The sequence below is a fragment of the Astatotilapia calliptera genome, chromosome 9 (assembly GCF_900246225.1).
Source record: "Astatotilapia calliptera chromosome 9, fAstCal1.2, whole genome shotgun sequence".
Classification (NCBI taxonomy): domain Eukaryota; kingdom Metazoa; phylum Chordata; class Actinopteri; order Cichliformes; family Cichlidae; genus Astatotilapia; species Astatotilapia calliptera.
Window position 1 is genome coordinate 24318149 of NC_039310.1, and position 18686 is coordinate 24336834.

Consider the following 18686-nt stretch of genomic DNA (forward strand, 5'->3'; position numbering starts at 1 on the left):
CACCGTTACCTTCACCCTCCACATCCTCTCGAGCTCTTCTCTGAGCCCTTGGTATTTCTCCAGCTTCTCGTGTTCCTTCTTCCTGATATTGCTGTCATTCGGAACCGCTACATCGATCACTACGGCCGTCTTCTTCTGTTTGTCTACCACCACTATGTCCGGTTGGTTAGCCACCACCATTTTGTCCGTCTGTATCTGGAAGTCCCACAGGATCTTAGCTCGGTCATTCTCCACCACCCTTGGGGGCATCTCCCATTTTGACCTCGGGACTTCTAGGTTATACTCGGCACAGATGTTCCTGTACACTATGATGTACGCCACTTGGTTATGGCGTTCCATGTATGCCTTGCCTGCTAGCATCTTGCACCCTGCTGTTATGTGCTGGATTGTCTCTGGGGCATCTTTACACAGCCTGCACCTGGGGTCTTGCCTGGTGTGATAGACCCCAGCCTCTATGGATCTTGTGCTCAGAGCTTGTTCTTGTGCTGCCATGATTAGTGCCTCTGTGGCGTCTTTCAGTCCAGCTTTGTCCAGCCACTGGTAGGATTTCTGGATATCAGCCACCTCCTCTATCTGCCGGTGGTACATACCGTGCAGGGGCCTGTCCTTCCATAATGGTTCCTCCTCTCCCTCCTCTTCCTTGGGTTTCTGCTGCCTGAGGTATTCACTGAGCACTCGGTCAGTTGGGGCCATCTTCCCAATGTATTCTTGGATGTTCGTTGTCTCATCCTGGACTGTGGTGCTGACACTCACCAGTCCCCGGCCCCCTTCCTTCCGCTTAGCGTACAGCCTCAGGGTGCTGGACTTGGGGTGAAACCCTCCATGCATGGTAAGGAGCTTTCTTATCTTGATGTCAGTGACTTCTATCTCCTCCTTTAGCCAGCCTATTACCCCAGCAGGGTACCTGATCACGGGCAGGGCGTACGTGTTGATGGCCCGGATCTTGTTCTTACCATTCAGCTGACTCCTCAGGACTTGCCTGACCCTCTGCAAGTACTTGGTGGTTGCAGCTTTTCTAGCGGCCTCTTCATGGTTCCCATTCGCCTGCGGGATCCCCAGGTACTTGTAACTGTCCTCTATGTCTGCAATGTTGCCTTCTGGTAGTTCAATCCCCTCAGTTCTGACTACCTTCCCTCTCTTTGTTACCATCCGACTACACTTCTCCAGTCCGAACGACATTCCAATGTCATTGCTGTATAGCCTGGTAGTGTGGATCAGTGAATCGATGTCTCGTTCACTCTTGGCATACAGCTTGATGTCATCCATGTACAGGAGGTGGCTGACAACTGCTCCGTTCCGTAGTCGGTATCCGTAGCCAGTCTTGTTAATGATCTCACTGAGGGGGTTCAGGCCTATGCAGAACAGCAGTGGGGACAGAGCATCTCCTTGGTAGATCCCGCACTTGATGGTGACTTGTGCTATGGGCTTGGAGTTGGCCTCTAGTGTTGTACGCCACATCCCCATTGAGTTCCTGATGAAGGCTCTTAGGGTCCCATTGATCTTGTACAATTCTAGGCATTCCAGTATCCAGCTGTGGGGCATTGAGTCATAGGCCTTCTTGTAATCAATCCAGGCAGTGCACAGGTTGGTCAGTCTGGTCTTGCAGTCTCGGCTGACTGTTCTGTCTACCAGTAGCTGGTGTTTTGCGCCTCTGGTATTCTTGCCAATTCCTTTCTGTGTCCCGCTCATGTATTGACCCATGTGCCTGTTCATCTTAGCCGATATGATGCCTGACAGGAGCTTCCATGTAGTACTGAGGCAGGTTATTGGTCGGTAGTTGGAGGGGACCGGTCCCTTCTTGGGGTCCTTGGGGATCAGGACCGTCCGACCTTCGGTTAGCCATTCTGGGTGTCTCTTGTTAACTAGCAGCTGGTTCATTTGTGCTGCCAGATGCTCGTGGAGTGCAGTCAGCTTCTTTAGCCAGTAGGCGTGAACCATGTCGGGCCCTGGTGCTGTCCAACTCTTCATACTGGAGACCCTTTCTTGGATATCTGCCACTGTGATGGTTACTGGACCCTGTTCAGGGAGGTCGCTGTGGTCTGCCCTCAGATCCACTAGCCACTGAGCATTGCCGTTATGGGTTGCATCCTTCTCCCATATGCTCTTCCAGTATTGCTCCGTCTCCAGCCTTGGTGGTGCTGTTCTCTTATGTATATATATATATATATATATGAAGGGAGACCATGTATTTAGACGTGCATTATAAACATATTTTGACAGAACGGTGCTGTCACTCTTAAAATGAACACTGTGAATTGTACATTTGATGTTTGATACCTAAGATTACACAGAATAATACATTTGTCTACAGTGAAGGTGAAAATTTAACATGAATAAAGACAAAATGTAATGTTAGAACACGTAAGGTCTGAAAAAAAATCTAACCAAAAATCATCATCATCACTGACATTGACTAAAGACTGTATGTAAAAGATGGACATTACCAGCAGGGCATCATCCACTGGTGATAGTCCTGTTATATAATGCACTCACACTTGTATTGTTGTCATATTAGTCACTCCAAGCATTTTAGACCTCAGTGGCACAAGTCTAGAGACTTGCTGCTCACACCCTAGCAACCTCTGGTCACTAGGGAAGAATTGGTATTCCCTAGCAACATAGCATTGCATGGCTTGGATAGGTGTGTGATTACTGTATGGAGGACAAGACTTAGACTGACTTTGGTTTCACTCACCAATATTTAAACCATAGAAACAGGGAAATGAATAATACAGAAATAAAGAAAACAATTCAATAAGTAATTCATATTGCCAACTTAAAAAAATCCCCCAGAAATTTGAAGCTTACAGATTTTAGGCTGAGCTACATTAGTCAGAATGGTGTCAGTCTGCTAAAAAACACTTATAGTGAGTGAATACCTTTAAATGGAAGTACTTCATATAATTTTCTTTCCACCACTTTGCCAATTAAAAAGGTGTTACCACCTTTACCGAAGGATTTCATATTAAGTCCTACTTACAGTGGCTTGCAAAAGTATTCGGCCCACTTGAACTTTCCCACATTTTGTCACATTACAGCCACAAACATGAATCAATTTTATTGGAATTCCACGTGAAAGACCAACACAAAGTGGTGTACACGTAAGAAGTGGAACGAAAATCATACATGATTCCAAATATTTTTTACAAATAAATAACTGAAAAGTGGGGTGTGCGTAATTATTCAGCCCCCTTTGATCTGAGTGCAGTCAGTTGCCCATAGACATTGCCTGATGAGTGCCAATGACTAAATTGAGTGCACCTGTGTGTAATCTAATGTCAGTACAAATACAGCTGCTCTGTGACGGCCTCAGAGGTTGTCTAAGAGAATATTGGGAGCAACAACACCATGAAGTCCAAAGAACACAGCAGACAGGCCAGGGACAAAGTTATTGAGAAATTTAAAGCAGGCTTAGGCTACAAAAAGATTTCCCAAGCCTTGAACATCCCACGAAGCACTGTTCAAGCGATCATTCAGAAATGGAAGGAGTATGGCACAACTGTAAACCTACCAAGATAAGGCCGTCGAACAAGGAGAGCGCTGATCAGAAATGCAGCCAAGAGGCCCATGGTGACTCTGGATGAGCTGCAGAGATCTACAGCTCAGGTGGGGGAATCTGTCCATAGTCAGTCTATTCGTCGAGCACTGCACAAAGTTGGCCTTTATGGAAGAGTGGTAAGAAGAAAGCGTTGTTAAGAGAAAACCATAAGAAGTCCAGTTTGCAGTTTGCCACAAGCCATGTGGGGGACACAGCAAACATGTGGAAAAAGGGGCTCTGGTCAGATGAGACCAAAATGGAACTCTTTGGACAAAACGCTATGTGTGGCGGAAAACTAACACTGCACATCACTCTGAACACACCATCCCCACTGTCAAATATAGTGGTGGCATCATCACGCTCTGGGGGTGCTTCTCTTCAGCAGGGACAGGGAAGCTGGTCAGAGTTGATGGGAAGATGGATGGAGCCAAATACAGGGCAATCTTGGAAAAAAACCTCTTGGAGTCTGCAAAAGACTTGAGACTGGATCGGAGGTTCACCTTCCAGCAGGACAACGACCCTAAACATAAAGCCAGGGCAACAATGGAGTGGTTTAAAACAAAACGTATCCATGTGTTAGAATGGCCCAGTCAAAGTCCAGATCTAAATCCAATCGAGAATCTGTGGCAAGATCTGAAAACTGCTGTTCACAAATGCTGCCCATCTAATCTGACTGAGCTGGAACTGTTTTACAAAGAAGAATGCTTAAGGATTTCAGTCTCTAGATGTGCAAAGCTGGTAGAGACATACCCTAAAAGACTGGCAGCTATAAAGTATTGACTCAGGGGGCTGAATAATTACGCACACCCCACAGTTATTTATTTGTATGTGGAAAAGTTCAAGGGGGCCGAATACTTTTGCAAGCCACTGTATGTGTACCTCAGGTTACCTGAGCCAAACACGCAACACAAATCACATCTGAGCAGTTTGATGTCTTCTTATCGAGTGCTTTCATGCTTGTCAGTGGAGGCTGTGAGCCGAGATATCGCTCATCGACTTGAAGTGTTTGGAGGTCCAGATAGTGGAATCAATTTGTGGAGTTTCCTCCCAAAATGAGATAGTAGTGAAAAGAATGATTTCTTATCTTCAAAACCAATTGCTCGTTGTTCATTTTAAAGCCACAAAGCCAGGATATATTTACATTTTTAGTGATAAAACTTAGTGACTTTTTCTTTTTTTTCCAATGATGATGGGTTTCAAGCTTTCACTTTTTTCATCTGACCCGATGTATGGCATTCTGGGACTGAAAGCTTCATTTAGATTTAGCGGCTAAGGAGGAGGGTGTAGAGAGCGACAAATGCTGTTTTGCTGGTTGCTGATGAGAGAAGGAATTTGTGTGTGGGAAATAGTTTGCATGCAATTTAGCAGCTGGCTTGTGTGGGTTTTTTTTTTTTTTTTTCCTGTTTGCCCTTTTTTCTCCCAATCCTTCTCTTCCTCTGCTCGCTTCCCATCCTGCTTCGTTTCCCCATCTTTGTTAGTGTGGTTATGATAGATGAGTGTATTATAAAGCGGTGACTTGAAGCAAGGGGAAATCAATGCTCATTCCTCAGAGGTGTGTGTATGTGTGTGTGCTTTCCAGCTGGCTGTTTGTTAAGGGGTTAGAAGCTGGATACATTCATTGTTTTGGGAGCCAGGGGCTGCAGCTGAACTGCTCTGTCTTGATCTGCTTTCCTTTGACTCAGCAAACACACTCTGGCCAGACAAACACACACACGCACGCACGTGCACACGCACTCAAAGACAGCACGCACCCACCCACTAAAACGCTCACACACTAGCAGATCTAGAGAGACCTGCCCACACGTACAGCACAGACGTTACACAATCCAGCAGAGAGTAAAGTCTTACCTGGTTTGCTGCCTAATTGCTCGTCCATTACTTCTTCTGTTCTCGACTCTTGTTTGAGTTACAAGGTTTTTTTAAGGTCCTTTAGAGACTCTGAGCTGGACATGAACCCATAAATAGTGGTGACATGAGAAAACTTTGTTTCTGAGACAGTAGTAAAACTTCCTCCTTTTTATTTGCAGTTGTTTTGCAAATAGGTGTGTGCTTTTCGCATGCATGCTTAGAAAACAAAAGTGGGTCCTATCCAGATTATAATATCAACCCTCTAAGATTCTCAGTGCCTCTTCAAATCAGATATCTGGGGAAATGAGCAGCTGCACAAAGCGTTGGGACAACAGATGCAAACTCCTTACGGCTTTTGAAAAAGTGTGATGTTTACGTGAATCATTTCAAGTTATTCATTTGAGAAGATTCATGCAAACTGAAAGTGAACAAAAATTGCTTTAAACAGGTTTCAGATGTGGTTAATGGGACCAACCATTCACAGATCGCTGATTTCTGAAGGCTGAATTTGCAACAGTGTTTTTGTGATCACCTCAGGCAAAATAAATGGTCTACTGAGGTATATTGAGCTTGAAGCCAGAGTCATCAGTGTCACGAAGTAACGCGTTACTGTAATCCGATTACTTTTTGCAAGTAACGAGTAAAGTAAGGGATTACTATTGCAAAAACGGTAATTAGATCACCGTTACTTTCCCGTAGGAACACTGCGTTACTAAAACCGTGATTTTTTTTTTTTTTTCTTGTGAGAGTGTCTTATGACAATGACGTAAGCGAGTGCGACGTTCGTGACAACAGCTGTGTGCAGATCAAAAATGGATAATATATCGAGTGCAGGAGAGAGTATGACTGTGCAGCGTTTAAAGCGTGGAAGTACTGACCTTACTTTGAGTTTGATACCATAAAAAGTGACAAAAACATTAGCGTCCGTTGTGCGTGCGAAGAAAACTTCTTTTTACAGTGAAAAAAAACCCCTAAACTTCCAAGCAAGCACTGAGTGCGCTACCACGTAATGGGAAATTCACAGAGAAACTCGTGGATTCTTCAACTGACCGCTGCGGCACACCTGCACCAGGGCAAACCTCCACCTACCCCTAAACTTCTTTTTACAGCGAAAATAGAGCAACAGGACCGCTAGTCTTTGATTTTATTTATTTTCTGCTGTGTTTTACTTGCATCTATTTGAAAGAGTTAGTGTAAACACATTTTTTTTATTTTATGTGCTGCAATGTGCAGAAAATAGGTTTAAATGTTAAACAAATTTCTTCCAGTCAGAGAATGTTGCATATAATTAAATTTTTGCTTGATGCATAAAGTTAAAAGATTAAAACTAATAAAACAAGTTTTAAAAAGAGACTTTTCCATTTGATTACATTTTGTATGATGGATTATGTAGAAAAAGTAGAATTGGGCTGAAAGATCTATTTATCACCTATTCATGTTGTAAATCGTGTTTTTTAAAAAGTAACTAAGTTATTAGCTACTTTTGAAAATAAGTAATCAGTAAAGTAACGGGATTACTTTTGGGGGGAAGTAATCAGTAATTAGTTGCTGATTACCTTTTTCAAGCAACTTGACCAACACTGGTTATCAATGCCACTGAAGGAAGCACAGCTGCAGTTACAGCAGAGCAAAGAGCACCACAGTCACAGTAATTTGCATGCACTCTGTGGTTGATGCTGAAAATGCAAAAATATGTTTTTATGCTTGCTTCTAATCTGCTGCTGAGTCTTTTTTTTTCTTTCTACTGAGCACACATTAAAAAACTGATCAGTCTATTTGTAAGACAGTGTCAGACCTCATGTATCAAGTTTCAGAGCGCTAATGTGCAGCTGTCATGGCAGCACCAAGCAGTAAAATAATGATTTTCTGCAGCGTCGCCTTCTCACTGCGTTGCCTTTTTCTGTTATTTATATACATACATACATACATACATACATACATACATACATACATACATATGTGTGTATATGACATAGACAGAGTTGATAACTACCATTGTGTAATTTGTTATCTGACTGGGTTTTTTGTTTTGTCAAGCCAGCTATTGCAAAGAAAGCCCACCTGTGCTGAACTTGCTTTGTAGTACGCCCCACCGAACAGCAGATGAGTGAGGCTGTTGTGCTCACAGTTAGACTGCGTTCCTGAGATGACCATATTAAGTTGGGGTGGCTGTAGCTCAGGTGGCAGAGCAGGTCAGCCACTAATTAGAAAGTCGGTGGTTCGATCCCAGGCTGCCTCCTGGCTGCATGCCAAATATCCTTGGGTAAGATGCTAACCCCATGTTTGCCTACTGGTGGTGGTCAGAGGGCCCGGTGGCGCCAGTGTCCGGCAGCCTAGCCTCTGTCAGTGCGCCCCAGGGCAGCTGTGGCTACAATGTAGCTTGCCATCGCCAGTGCGTCAATGTGTGTGTGAATGGGTGAATGACTGAATGTAGTGTGAAGCGCTTTGGGGTCCTTAGGGACTAGAAAAAGCGCTATACAAATGCAGGCCATTTACCATATTAAGGATATCAACTCTCACTGACATCAGTCAGAGCCAAGATTAGAAAAAATCTGTGGGAGGATCTTACATCTTTACACGGATTGCTTAGTACATCAGTAATACATCAGTATTTCACACTTTTCTATGTTTAGCATTAGCATCTAGCACTGTAACTGTTTATGACTGAGAATAGAGAAAAGCATAGAAGATTATCAAAGTAGATATGCAGCATCTCTAGTCTCAGACATTCACCGGTTTCAATTTCATTTCAGTCTTGGAAGAAAAGTATTGCAGACGTTTAAAACCTGCGAGTTATCAGAGGTATAAAGTCTTAATTAAAGGCTTCGCTGTGCTTTAAATGAAATACTTGTTAGATTACTTTCTGTCATTTGTCATGACTACAAATGCAGTTTGTATGAACAGAGGAAAGGCTGCATGAAAAGGATACACACAGCCAACCTGCTATTTTTACTGCTTAGAACGCTCAAAATATCAAGGTAACATGATTCATCGATTTTTGAGTTTTCCCACCTCGTGACTGTTGTTACTTTTCTTGTTCACTTAATTACAATTTTCCTGTGAAGTTAATAATCGAATTTTTTGACTTTACACCAGACATCCTTCCTCATGCAACGCTCCAATTTGAGACTGCACTAGCAGTGAGAGTACACTAGCTGGTGATCCCCGTTCATGAGGTTGGGGTTGTGTTTTGCTAACATTCACCTCACAAGCGAAAGGTCACTGGTTCACACGCTAGCATGCAACCCCTGTTGGTTATGAGCCTGGATAAATGGGAGGGTTGTGTCTGGTTTAAAAATCTGTGCTAAGCCAAATATGCACACCAATCTTCTGAGAGCAACTCTTTCATTGACCTGCAGCTAACAATCACCTCATTTTTGTAAAACCTGAATATCAAGGGTCACAGCTGCCAAAGTGAAACTCAGAGAAAGAAAGCTGTTAGGGCAAAAAAACCACAGTTACCCAGGCAGTACTGATGTTCTAGTATATAGCCAGGGTTTCATTTTCCACAGAATTATATTGCAGCTCTAACTTGTAGATGATGTATGTAAAAAATATCTTTGACAAATTCTACTATAATCTAGCTTTAATGTTCACAGCAGATACATTTAAGACTGTATAGAAAATAATGCCAAACACTGAATGTCTGGAACTGCATTGCAGTTAAAAATTAAGCCTTTACATCCAACAATTTATCATTTTTTTGTAACATCTTATCCAACTTAGGATCACAGGGGGATGCTGGACTCTATCCCAGGTACACAGGGTGAAAGGTGGGATATTCCTTAGACAAGTCTCCAGTTCTCACATCTAGAACCATTGCCAAGTTAGAACCATCAATTAACCTAACAAGCATGCATTCAGACTGGGAAGAAACCCAGAGGAGACCGACATAGGCTGTAGCTCCACACCAAAAGGACCCAACTAAGCAGGAGCTTCAAACTCAGAAACTAAAAACTGCACCGCCGTGCTGCCCCACTGCATTTGAAATGATTCAGGAAGATGTAAAACAGGCCTTTCACTTGTGGAAAAGAACTCACTGAATCTAAGAGATTTCAGAGTAGAAAATCACCTCCATATATCCTGTTAGCACTGAGGTGGAGAGGCAAATAGACAGTTTCATTCTTTCTTTCATTTCCCTCTCCATTCCCTTTCATTTCTTAGTAAAACAGCTTTGAAACTAACACATACACAAACCGAGTCCCAAAATGCCTTTTGTGGCTCTCCCGTCTCTCTTAAACCAAGCTCTGTCTCCTACTTTACCTTTTGCTGCACTTGTTTTAAAACAGGCAAAATGTACAAAACTGCGAACAAGCTAAAACGTCTCAAAAACATGACACAGCAGCTGTTGTGTTATATCAAACAAAATGGAACAAGCAGCAGTAGAAAAACTGGCATTGCATTTTTCTGTGCAGACTAAAAGAAATCTGTGCTCCCTACTGACAGACTTTAAAGAAGGAAACCACCGTTGATAGTGTGGCAAAGAAAGCTGTTTAGGGCTTCTGGAGTGCAGCCCAAAACCTATAATTTTAAGTGGGAACGTGTGCGGTTATTGATTGGGGAATAAACGTGTTGAAGAGTGTCTGAGCTGTCGGCAGGCCATGAAGAGTGATGGTAGCGTTGGGATGAGAGTTTCCTGAGAGTCTACAGCCAATAATTTCAAACTACCTTCTGTGTACTCCCATAATTCCCATAAATATAGCCTTTAATCATATCACTATATATATCTATAGGCTCTTTATAGTTATGGTTACTGACAGTATCCAGCAGTAGAAATGAGTGAGCAGAAAAGTCACAGTATGACAATAGAGAGGAAGAAATAATAATAAATAAAGACAGGATGTGACTTCATTTTCTGTAACGATAATGCCAAATAATTCTGCACATTACAGCATTTTATTTTTTATTTAAAAATAAAATAAATATTTAAAAAGTATAAAGTGACATTTGCTCTGACACATTTAGGTGTTTGGTGCAAAACCTACAATTACTTTGTAAGGTGATGAGCTAAATACTAACAACACAATGCTACCCCTGCCTGGTAATTACAGAATGCTGACGCATGTGCGACCACCCTTTGTCCCTTCCTTTCATAATAAAAGCCCTTATCATATACCGCGTATGGGTATCATATACCCATACGCGGTATATGATAAGGGCACTATTGTTTGGTCACTAGACAATAAGATAACATCATGAGATATCATGCATAATTGAAGTTTTGTTGATACAAATGAAATGTCATTCATACTATAAAACTGCATAAATTATAATATATATATTTTATCATTTTATTGTGCATAAAACCTACTAATGGGTCAATTTAAGTGATGGTACGTGGTTGCTAGGCATCATATGGTATCACAATATGGGATGTCAAGTTTGTTTTTTCAGCTCCTGCTTGTGTACGATGAGTTCATGGCCACACACACAGAGATTAAATGAAATATAGTAAGATACATGTTTAAAATGCTATTGTAAAGAATGGAAACTAAATGAAGCTACTAAAATAGATTAAAGATTATGAAATATAGTATGAAGTAAAAAGCGGAATACATTTTTATGTTGACCAAATAAATTTTATCATTTAAAAACATACAGAACTGACTTAAAGGGACAGTTCACACCCACAATTAAACAGATATTTAAACTGTTGGTGCAGGTAGCCCTCCTCTAAGTATATCAGGAGCATGCAGCTAGCTAGCATTACAGCTGAGAGGGGGAAGCCATCCTGCCATCTGACAAGCACAGGGAGAGGCACGCTTTCTTCTGATGCGTGTGATTTGGCAGAAGGATAAAAGTTCCTGTGAATCTTGTCACATGAAAGTGAATGTTTTTTTTAAATTATTTATTAATTTCTTTAGAATAAAAGTGAAATTTTTCAAATATCATCTTTTAATTGATTTATTTTTTCTTGGCACTTTGACAAAGTGCTTTTTTGACTCCATTATTTTTAAGAGAAGGCAGACATCTCTGTATCCATTATCTCTGAAATTGTGATTCAAGCCAAAACTCTCTAGATGGGGGTTAAAAACATGCACATTTAATTTTACATGTAATATTAATTCAGTTATGAAGAATAGGTGTATATAAATGTGTTTGCATTATTTTTATCCCATCACTCTAAAATGTATTACAGCTAAATTCATGCCAATAATTAGGAAGCTATTCGAACCCATAAAAGTAGGTCTTAAGTTGTCTGAAGCGCTTGTGTTGAAGGCACCTGTACTTCTTTTTAGATTCTTCAAGAAGACCTCTTATCTGAAAGGTGCTCTTATCTTCAGTTCTAAAAGCTCCTGGAGAGTCCCAGGTGTTTAAAAACTTTAGCACTTCTTCTTGTTTGGGTCCCTTTTTGACCATTTAAACTGATTGGAATCCAGAGGCTGAAGGTGAAGGTTGTGATCCCAGTAGTAGGTTTTGGAACAAATGTGAATGTGTCTCTTGCGAGCAACCTTGATAATGTGCTTGTCTATTGCAGGTCTGGACGACTGCTTGCAACAGTATGTGTGTGTCTTTGAGCGCGGAGGTGTTTGTGGGGAGCGGCTGCTGAGGATTAGCCACGCCGAACTTGAGGAGCTGGGAGTCTCTCGCATCGGACACCAGGAGCTCATTCTGGAGGCTGTCGACTTGCTCTGTGCCCTGGTGAGTTTGTGTGTTCTGCTTTGTGCTTCACTGTAGTGCTGAGCTCTCATTAGCAGTCTCTACAGCTGCAGCTTTAATGTATGCCACTGCCAGTAATGTGTTAGTGTCCTCCGTTAAACCCTGGCATTTCCTAATTGTCCCTATCTCAAAGTAAAAACAAATAGCCTCGTTTTGAACATTCGGAGTTCGAAATTAATGCAATGAATACTTTTTTGGCTTGAGAAACATGAATTTATGTTTATTAGAAAAATTGATTCAGGGTTAGCAACCTCCTTTTTTAAGGAATATCTGGCAGAACATCAACATCAGCTGTACAAAGCAAGCAACACTGAAACTAAGGCGGCAATATATGAATCATAAAAAATGAGTTACAAATAAGTCATTCAAATGAGGACAGCAAAAATAAAGTCAACTTAAGATGATTAGCATTGTTTTTAGATATAAGATTATAAGGAAGATGAAACCAGTTTAGCAAAAGTACATCTTAAAAAGAAGAAAAATAATTTCCTCAAATACCAAAATAGTAAATTGGGCAAACTGTTAGTTTAGCCAGACCATTAAGTTATCCATGTCATCTCAGCGCCAGCCCACTGATACCCTTCTACACACCCAATTGATGGGTGTGGCTATTTTAGCTGCTTTAGTTTTCAGCCCGCCCTCCACTCCAGCTCCTCCTTTTCTCACTGTATCTGACTTAATCTGTGCTGAATGTGTTGTCATTAATCTCTGCTCTGTGCTATGTGAGGTTCTTCCTGCTGCGCTCCCTGCTTCTGACTTCCCATGTATGCACATTAAAGGGTAGATCCATACTGTGAAACCGAATTTAACGCAGCGCAAAACAACAGTCTTTTTGTAGCACTCTCGACTGAACTGAACTTGTCACCCTTCTCTGTGCAGTGCTTTTGTCTTCTCTGCGTTGTGTGCTGTTTGCTCCACATCTCTGACATCTCCAGTCAATAAATCTGAATTAAAGTTCCTACAAGCAGATTTTAACATGAGGGCAGAGCAGATGATGAAAATGGCTTCCAGCAGCCTGGTCACATATTCATTCAGACAATTATTCCAAAAAAGAAAAGAAATCTCAGGAAAACTAGATAAATGTCACGATAATCATCATCATCACCCACTCAGACTGCGTTCTCTGAATAATTCCAACAACCATTTTAGTCATTGTGAGTCATTCATATCCATCATTTTAGTCGCCTCCATCGTGGAAGACAATAAAAGACAAAATGGAGCTTATTTTTTTACAATAAAATTGACCAATATGCAGCAAAATCTTAATAAAAGCTGGCAAACCTGCTGACAAATAATTTGTATTCATGAAGGTTCGCTGTTCATGTTTATATCTTTGTTTACATCTAGAACTCAGGGCTGGAGACAGAGAGCGTCAGGACTCTGGCTCACAAGCTCGGCGCCTCAGCCAAGAACCTGCAGAACTTCATTTCCGGACGGCGTCGGAGCAGCCAATCAGAGAGCAGGAGCTCGCGGCGCCTCCCCAATGATCTGCTGACCTCTGTGGTCGACCTCATCACCGCTGCCAAGAGCCTGCTGGCCTGGCTGGACAGGTGAATATACTCTCTAAATTTGTCTTTGCGCACAGACGCGGTGTGTTTATCCAAAGGAGAGATGATGCAGGTTGGTGCTTTAGTTGTACAAACAGATTTTATGATTTACCCTTTGTGGTGTGCCATAGGGTATATGCTCGAAATCTGAGGATTTCCATGCTTGCAGACTGTTTGTGTTATTCAATGATTCACTTGTATGACAGCAGATCTAGTCATGCGAGAGATAAAAATGTGAACTACGTCAAACTTCAGATTTTAGCCAAGCCATGCAGCTCTTTGAAACCTAAATCAAATCAATATTTGTCTTTGCAACAAGACCAATTCTCCTCGGTACACTTGGCAGGTGATGTTTTTCCGAGACTCTTCTGTGAGTTTAGGCTGTCTCAGTGTCTTCTGTCTGATCCTCACCATCATGGAGCCTGATCCCAGACTCTGTGATGTTGAGATCCGGGCCAGACCACCTGTTGCAAGACTGAAGTTATCAGACACCACCCCGATGCTACTGTCTCGGTTTGGATTTGTTTATTAGCACAAAAATAGATAGAAAACTTGTTCTGAGTACGATCTTCTGTCATAATAAAGGCTGTTCAAATTAGGATTGTTCAATATGTCCATGATGAAAAAATTAACAGTGTTTATGTAGGGCGATTAACACCACATGCTGCAGGCACTTATACTGTGCAATGCTTTTAATTAGGGCCCTCCATGAACATAACTCAATAAATTTGTCTATTACATTTATTAAAACGGGACCCAGAGAGCTCAGAAGGCTTTGCAGTGATATTTTGATGAGATGACATACTGTATTGACTTAAGTTAAGAAAGTCAATAAGACTTCAGTGGTCAGTCACTAGATATTTTGGGTTTGCTCAGCTTTTGTTCTACATTATTTGATCAAATTACTTTGAAACAAATGTCAAAATAACAACATTAAATATGGAATTTTTTTTTGCAGTGTAGGCAGAATTGGGTGCTCTGACTGGGGTCTCAGAAGATTTCTGCAGATGCATTTGTATTAAAACATAATAAAACACTGATTAAAATACAAGAGAACGCAATGATTCAAAATAGCTGGGAACAAAGTGATTTACAGAGTGATGAAAACTTGGAAAAATACATGAAATGTAATATAATTAAATCACATATGATTAAAAAAGTACCTCTGGGGTCTGTAGGTAGGGTTAATATAAATAAATGAACAAAACAATAATAGCAATTTATGAGTGTTCATAAATTATTTAAACATTTTTTATGTCAGTTTCACATTACAGTGGACCAGTTATGCATATAACCCTCAGGCTAGAAAGGTATACTGGGAATGACTTTCCCACCATTACTTCTGTGTCTCAAAAGACCGAATATCACGTGAGTTAATTTAAATTTTATTTTGTAATTTAACTCACAAATTTAAACTTAAATATTAACTCATCCATGACATGCAATGTGAAATATTTGCACTGTTTGTACGATGCTGTATGAAAGGAATCTCGTATCTCAGACTATTCAAATATTTCTCATCATGTTTGAGTGAATATAAATACTGTGTATCTAGGTCTGGGCAATAAAACAATAAAGATCATTATTGTGAAACAGCTTTTACTTGACAGAAATATAAGATGGGTTAAATGTAAAGTCGAAAGAACTTGTCCATCCATGTTTTGACCGATGAAAAGTAAGGTCATTGATAATGAGAGTAGCACCAAACCAGTCATGTGGTGGAAACAGAGTTATAACCATGTCAGATTATGTTGACATAGAGCGTAGGAGGAGCAGCCTGCAGCAGCACATGTGCTAATGTTTGCTCTATTGAAGCCGTACACACAAGTACGTTAGGAATGAATGACTGACAAAATTGTCAAGGTCTGCAGGAAGAGCAGACTGAGTCCGATGTGGAGGACCCAAATGCAGATGTCTGGAGACAGAATAATCTTAACAAAAGGCGAGTGGTTCTTTGGCTGATAATCCACAAACAAAAGACTAAGCATTAAATACAAAAATGAAGTGAAAACTTTAAATTACATTAACTAAACTTGGAAAAATACAACGAGATACAAGGAAGTGGGAAACACTGGGAACGTGCTGACAAAGGGAGACTGACACAACAGGAGGGTGATTGAGACAGCTGGGAAACACAGCTGGACCAAATTAGACATAATGAGACAGGGGAAGCAAAAGTGAACATAAAGCATGTGGGATGAGGGACTATCAAAATAAAACAGGAAGCACAAACATATTGAGACTAAGACACACAAGATTGACACGGAAAAAAGGTAAACAAACATGGGGACATGGCAGACTTAACATGGAGCATACTAACATAAAAAAATACAGAGATGTGACTAAGGACAGTAGGGCAACACTAAGGGAACTATTAAACCTATCTAAACTAAACTAGGTATTCATAATACATTGGAAAAACAATATGGGAATGAGAATAACTAATGAGCAAATATATAAATAGAATCTAGGAACATAAAAAAAATTCTCAAAGCCTAAAACAATGAAGATGTAACAAAATTCCAAACTAAACACAAAAACACCAGGTCCAAGACCCAGAACCACGACAACAAAAAATGTTCATGAAAACCTGCTGTCAAACAAGAAATACCAAGTGACACAGCCCAAGGCTCAAAAGATGAGGACATTGTTTGAAAAGAAGGATCAGAGCCTCTTTAAAGGCCTTCAAAGAAGCAAAGTAGCACACACTGCAAATGGTGTTGCAAACATGTTACCACAAAGACGGGTAGCAGCGTGGCTCATTTTTACCATCTTAAGCAGTGCCATATGCACAGTGCAACACTTTACAGTCCAAGGCAGTTTGTCCAGCACCATCCCTTGTGACAAAAAGTGAAGAGACACTGATAACACAAATGCAACGGTACTTTGTTGTAAAAGACACGATGCCAGTAAGCACAATCGAACATGTCGAATTTTAGCAGCTGATTAAAGTAATTGACCCCAGTTGCAAAACTCCATGACCATAAAAGGTCATTGCCGAAAAGGCTGGCTGTTCACAGAGTGCCTATCAAAGCATGGTAATGGAAAGTTGACCGGAAGAGAAAAGCGTGGTAAGAAACAAATGTGTAATCAATAGGGATAGCTGCACCCTCAAGAGGACTGTCGAGAAAAGTGGATTCAAGAACTTTAGTCAGAGCATCAAGAGTTACCACGAGCACACGTCTTCAGGAAAAAAAAGCTACAGCTTTCACATTCTTAATTTCAAGCCAGTCTTGAACCAGAGAAAATAGTAGAAGCATCGTGGCATATGGAGAAAAAGAACTGGAGTGCTGCTTAGTGGTCCAAAGTCCTTTTTTAAAAATGAAAATAAGCTTTGCTTCTCATTGGGAAATCAATGTCCTAGGGTTGGATGGAAGAGTCAAGAAACTCAGAATCCGAATTTTTTTAAGCAAAGTGTGATCTTTCAGATGTCTCCGATCTGGTGTCCCATGTCATGTGCTGGTCTTGGTGGTGGTTGGTCCAAAGTCAATGCAGCCATTTGCTTTCAACCTTAATGAAGATGCTGATTTTATTTTCTAGCATGACTTAGCACCCTACCACATTGCCAAATCTACTACAGAATGGTTTTCTGACCATGTTATCACTGTGCATGATTTGCTAGCCAAGTCATCTGTCTTGGACCTCACACAGAATCCATGGGTACTGTCAGGAGGAAGATGTGAAAGACTCCACTCAAATTAGCTTAAAGGCCACTTTCGAAGCAACATGGACTTTGAGCACACCTGTCAAAAGCTGACCCACTACATGCCAAACTAAACTGATACAGAAATTCATGAAAACCTAACCAAGTGCTGAGTGTGTAAATGATCATGCTTTTCATTTCAGTATTAAAAATCCTTTTTTATCCCTCAGTCATAAGGTTGATTGAGGTATTGTTGTCATCCTGCTGGGTAGGCAGGCAAGCAATATGGAAACCCAAGTTTGTGAATGAGATAACTGAAGAAGAACGTCACCTAGGAGTTTTTAATTGATACCATAGGTCTATCTACTAAACATCTCGGGCCAGTTTGAATCTCAGTAACCTTGACCTCAAGGTTAGAGGTCAGAGGTCAAGTTTTCAGAAAATCTTCTGCATGCAATAACAAGAACAAGGCAATGTGGGAATTTGAAATTCATACCATAGGTATACCTATGGTATGGTATGAAGGATGAGGGGATACCATTGGCTGCCAGCAGTATTTTTAATAATATTTTTTTAATAATTTCGCATACTGGAGTTCAGATTTTCATGTGCTGTGAACCATGAGCATCCAAATTAAAAGTGATTATATTATAATATACTGAGATCTACTTGTGTAATCATAATCTGAAAGACAAAGAAGTGCATTTCAGTTTCTGTAATATGTGATGTAACCTTAACTGAAAACTTAACTTGGTGTCCATTTGTCCTTATTTTGGGACCTTATGTACAAATCCAAAAAATCAGTTAATCTAAAAGAAATGTTTAGGAAAAAACTAAAATAGTGACTGTAGTAACAAATCCTCTCTCACTTCTCTGTTTTGTACAAGGAAAGCACCAATCTGCAAAACACAAGCTCCCTCCTGCAGATGTTGGTTGTTGACATCGTTTTTGTGAAATATGTTTTTTTTTTTTTTTTTTGTAAAGGGATAATCTCAGACGTTTTTCGCTCTCACCATGCTTCTCTCCTCACTCTCTTCTGTTGTCTGTCACTTCATTTATTCATGACTCGACACGATCTTCTGCGCACAGCACACACATAAGCTACACAACTAAAGGTCTTTGACATCGGTTCTTGAAATGCCAGGCACCCACACCTGTCCTCAAGCCAGCTAGGCCACAAAACAAACATTAATGCATAGAGCCTCAGACACATAGAAACGCCCACGGCCTCGTAAAAACACACACTCGCAGACAAACACCCACCTCGGCACGCACTGACACGCACTTATGCAAGTGCACACGCGGTCGCCCACGCAAAGTGATGCAATTGAAAATGGCAAAGCGACATTGAGATAGGGGTAGACTCAGCAGAGCTTTCTGTTCTTCAGTTGTGAGATACTGTGCAACAACTCATTTTTTAAAGATGTTTTTATCATGCAGATTATACAAC

At 40.9% G+C, this 18686-nt stretch overlaps 1 protein-coding gene across 4 annotated transcripts in view; it reads left to right on the forward strand.

The window, feature by feature from the left end:
- cnksr2a (connector enhancer of kinase suppressor of Ras 2a) overlaps positions 1-18686 on the forward strand; it is a 94445-nt gene that overhangs the window by 17286 nt on the left and 58473 nt on the right. For all 4 annotated transcript variants that reach the window (XM_026180125.1, XM_026180127.1, XM_026180124.1 and 1 more), the window contains exons 2-3: positions 11865-12028; positions 13394-13596. In XM_026180125.1, coding sequence (XP_026035910.1) covers positions 11865-12028; positions 13394-13596 — 367 coding nt within the window. The remainder of the gene's footprint in view (positions 1-11864; positions 12029-13393; positions 13597-18686) is intronic.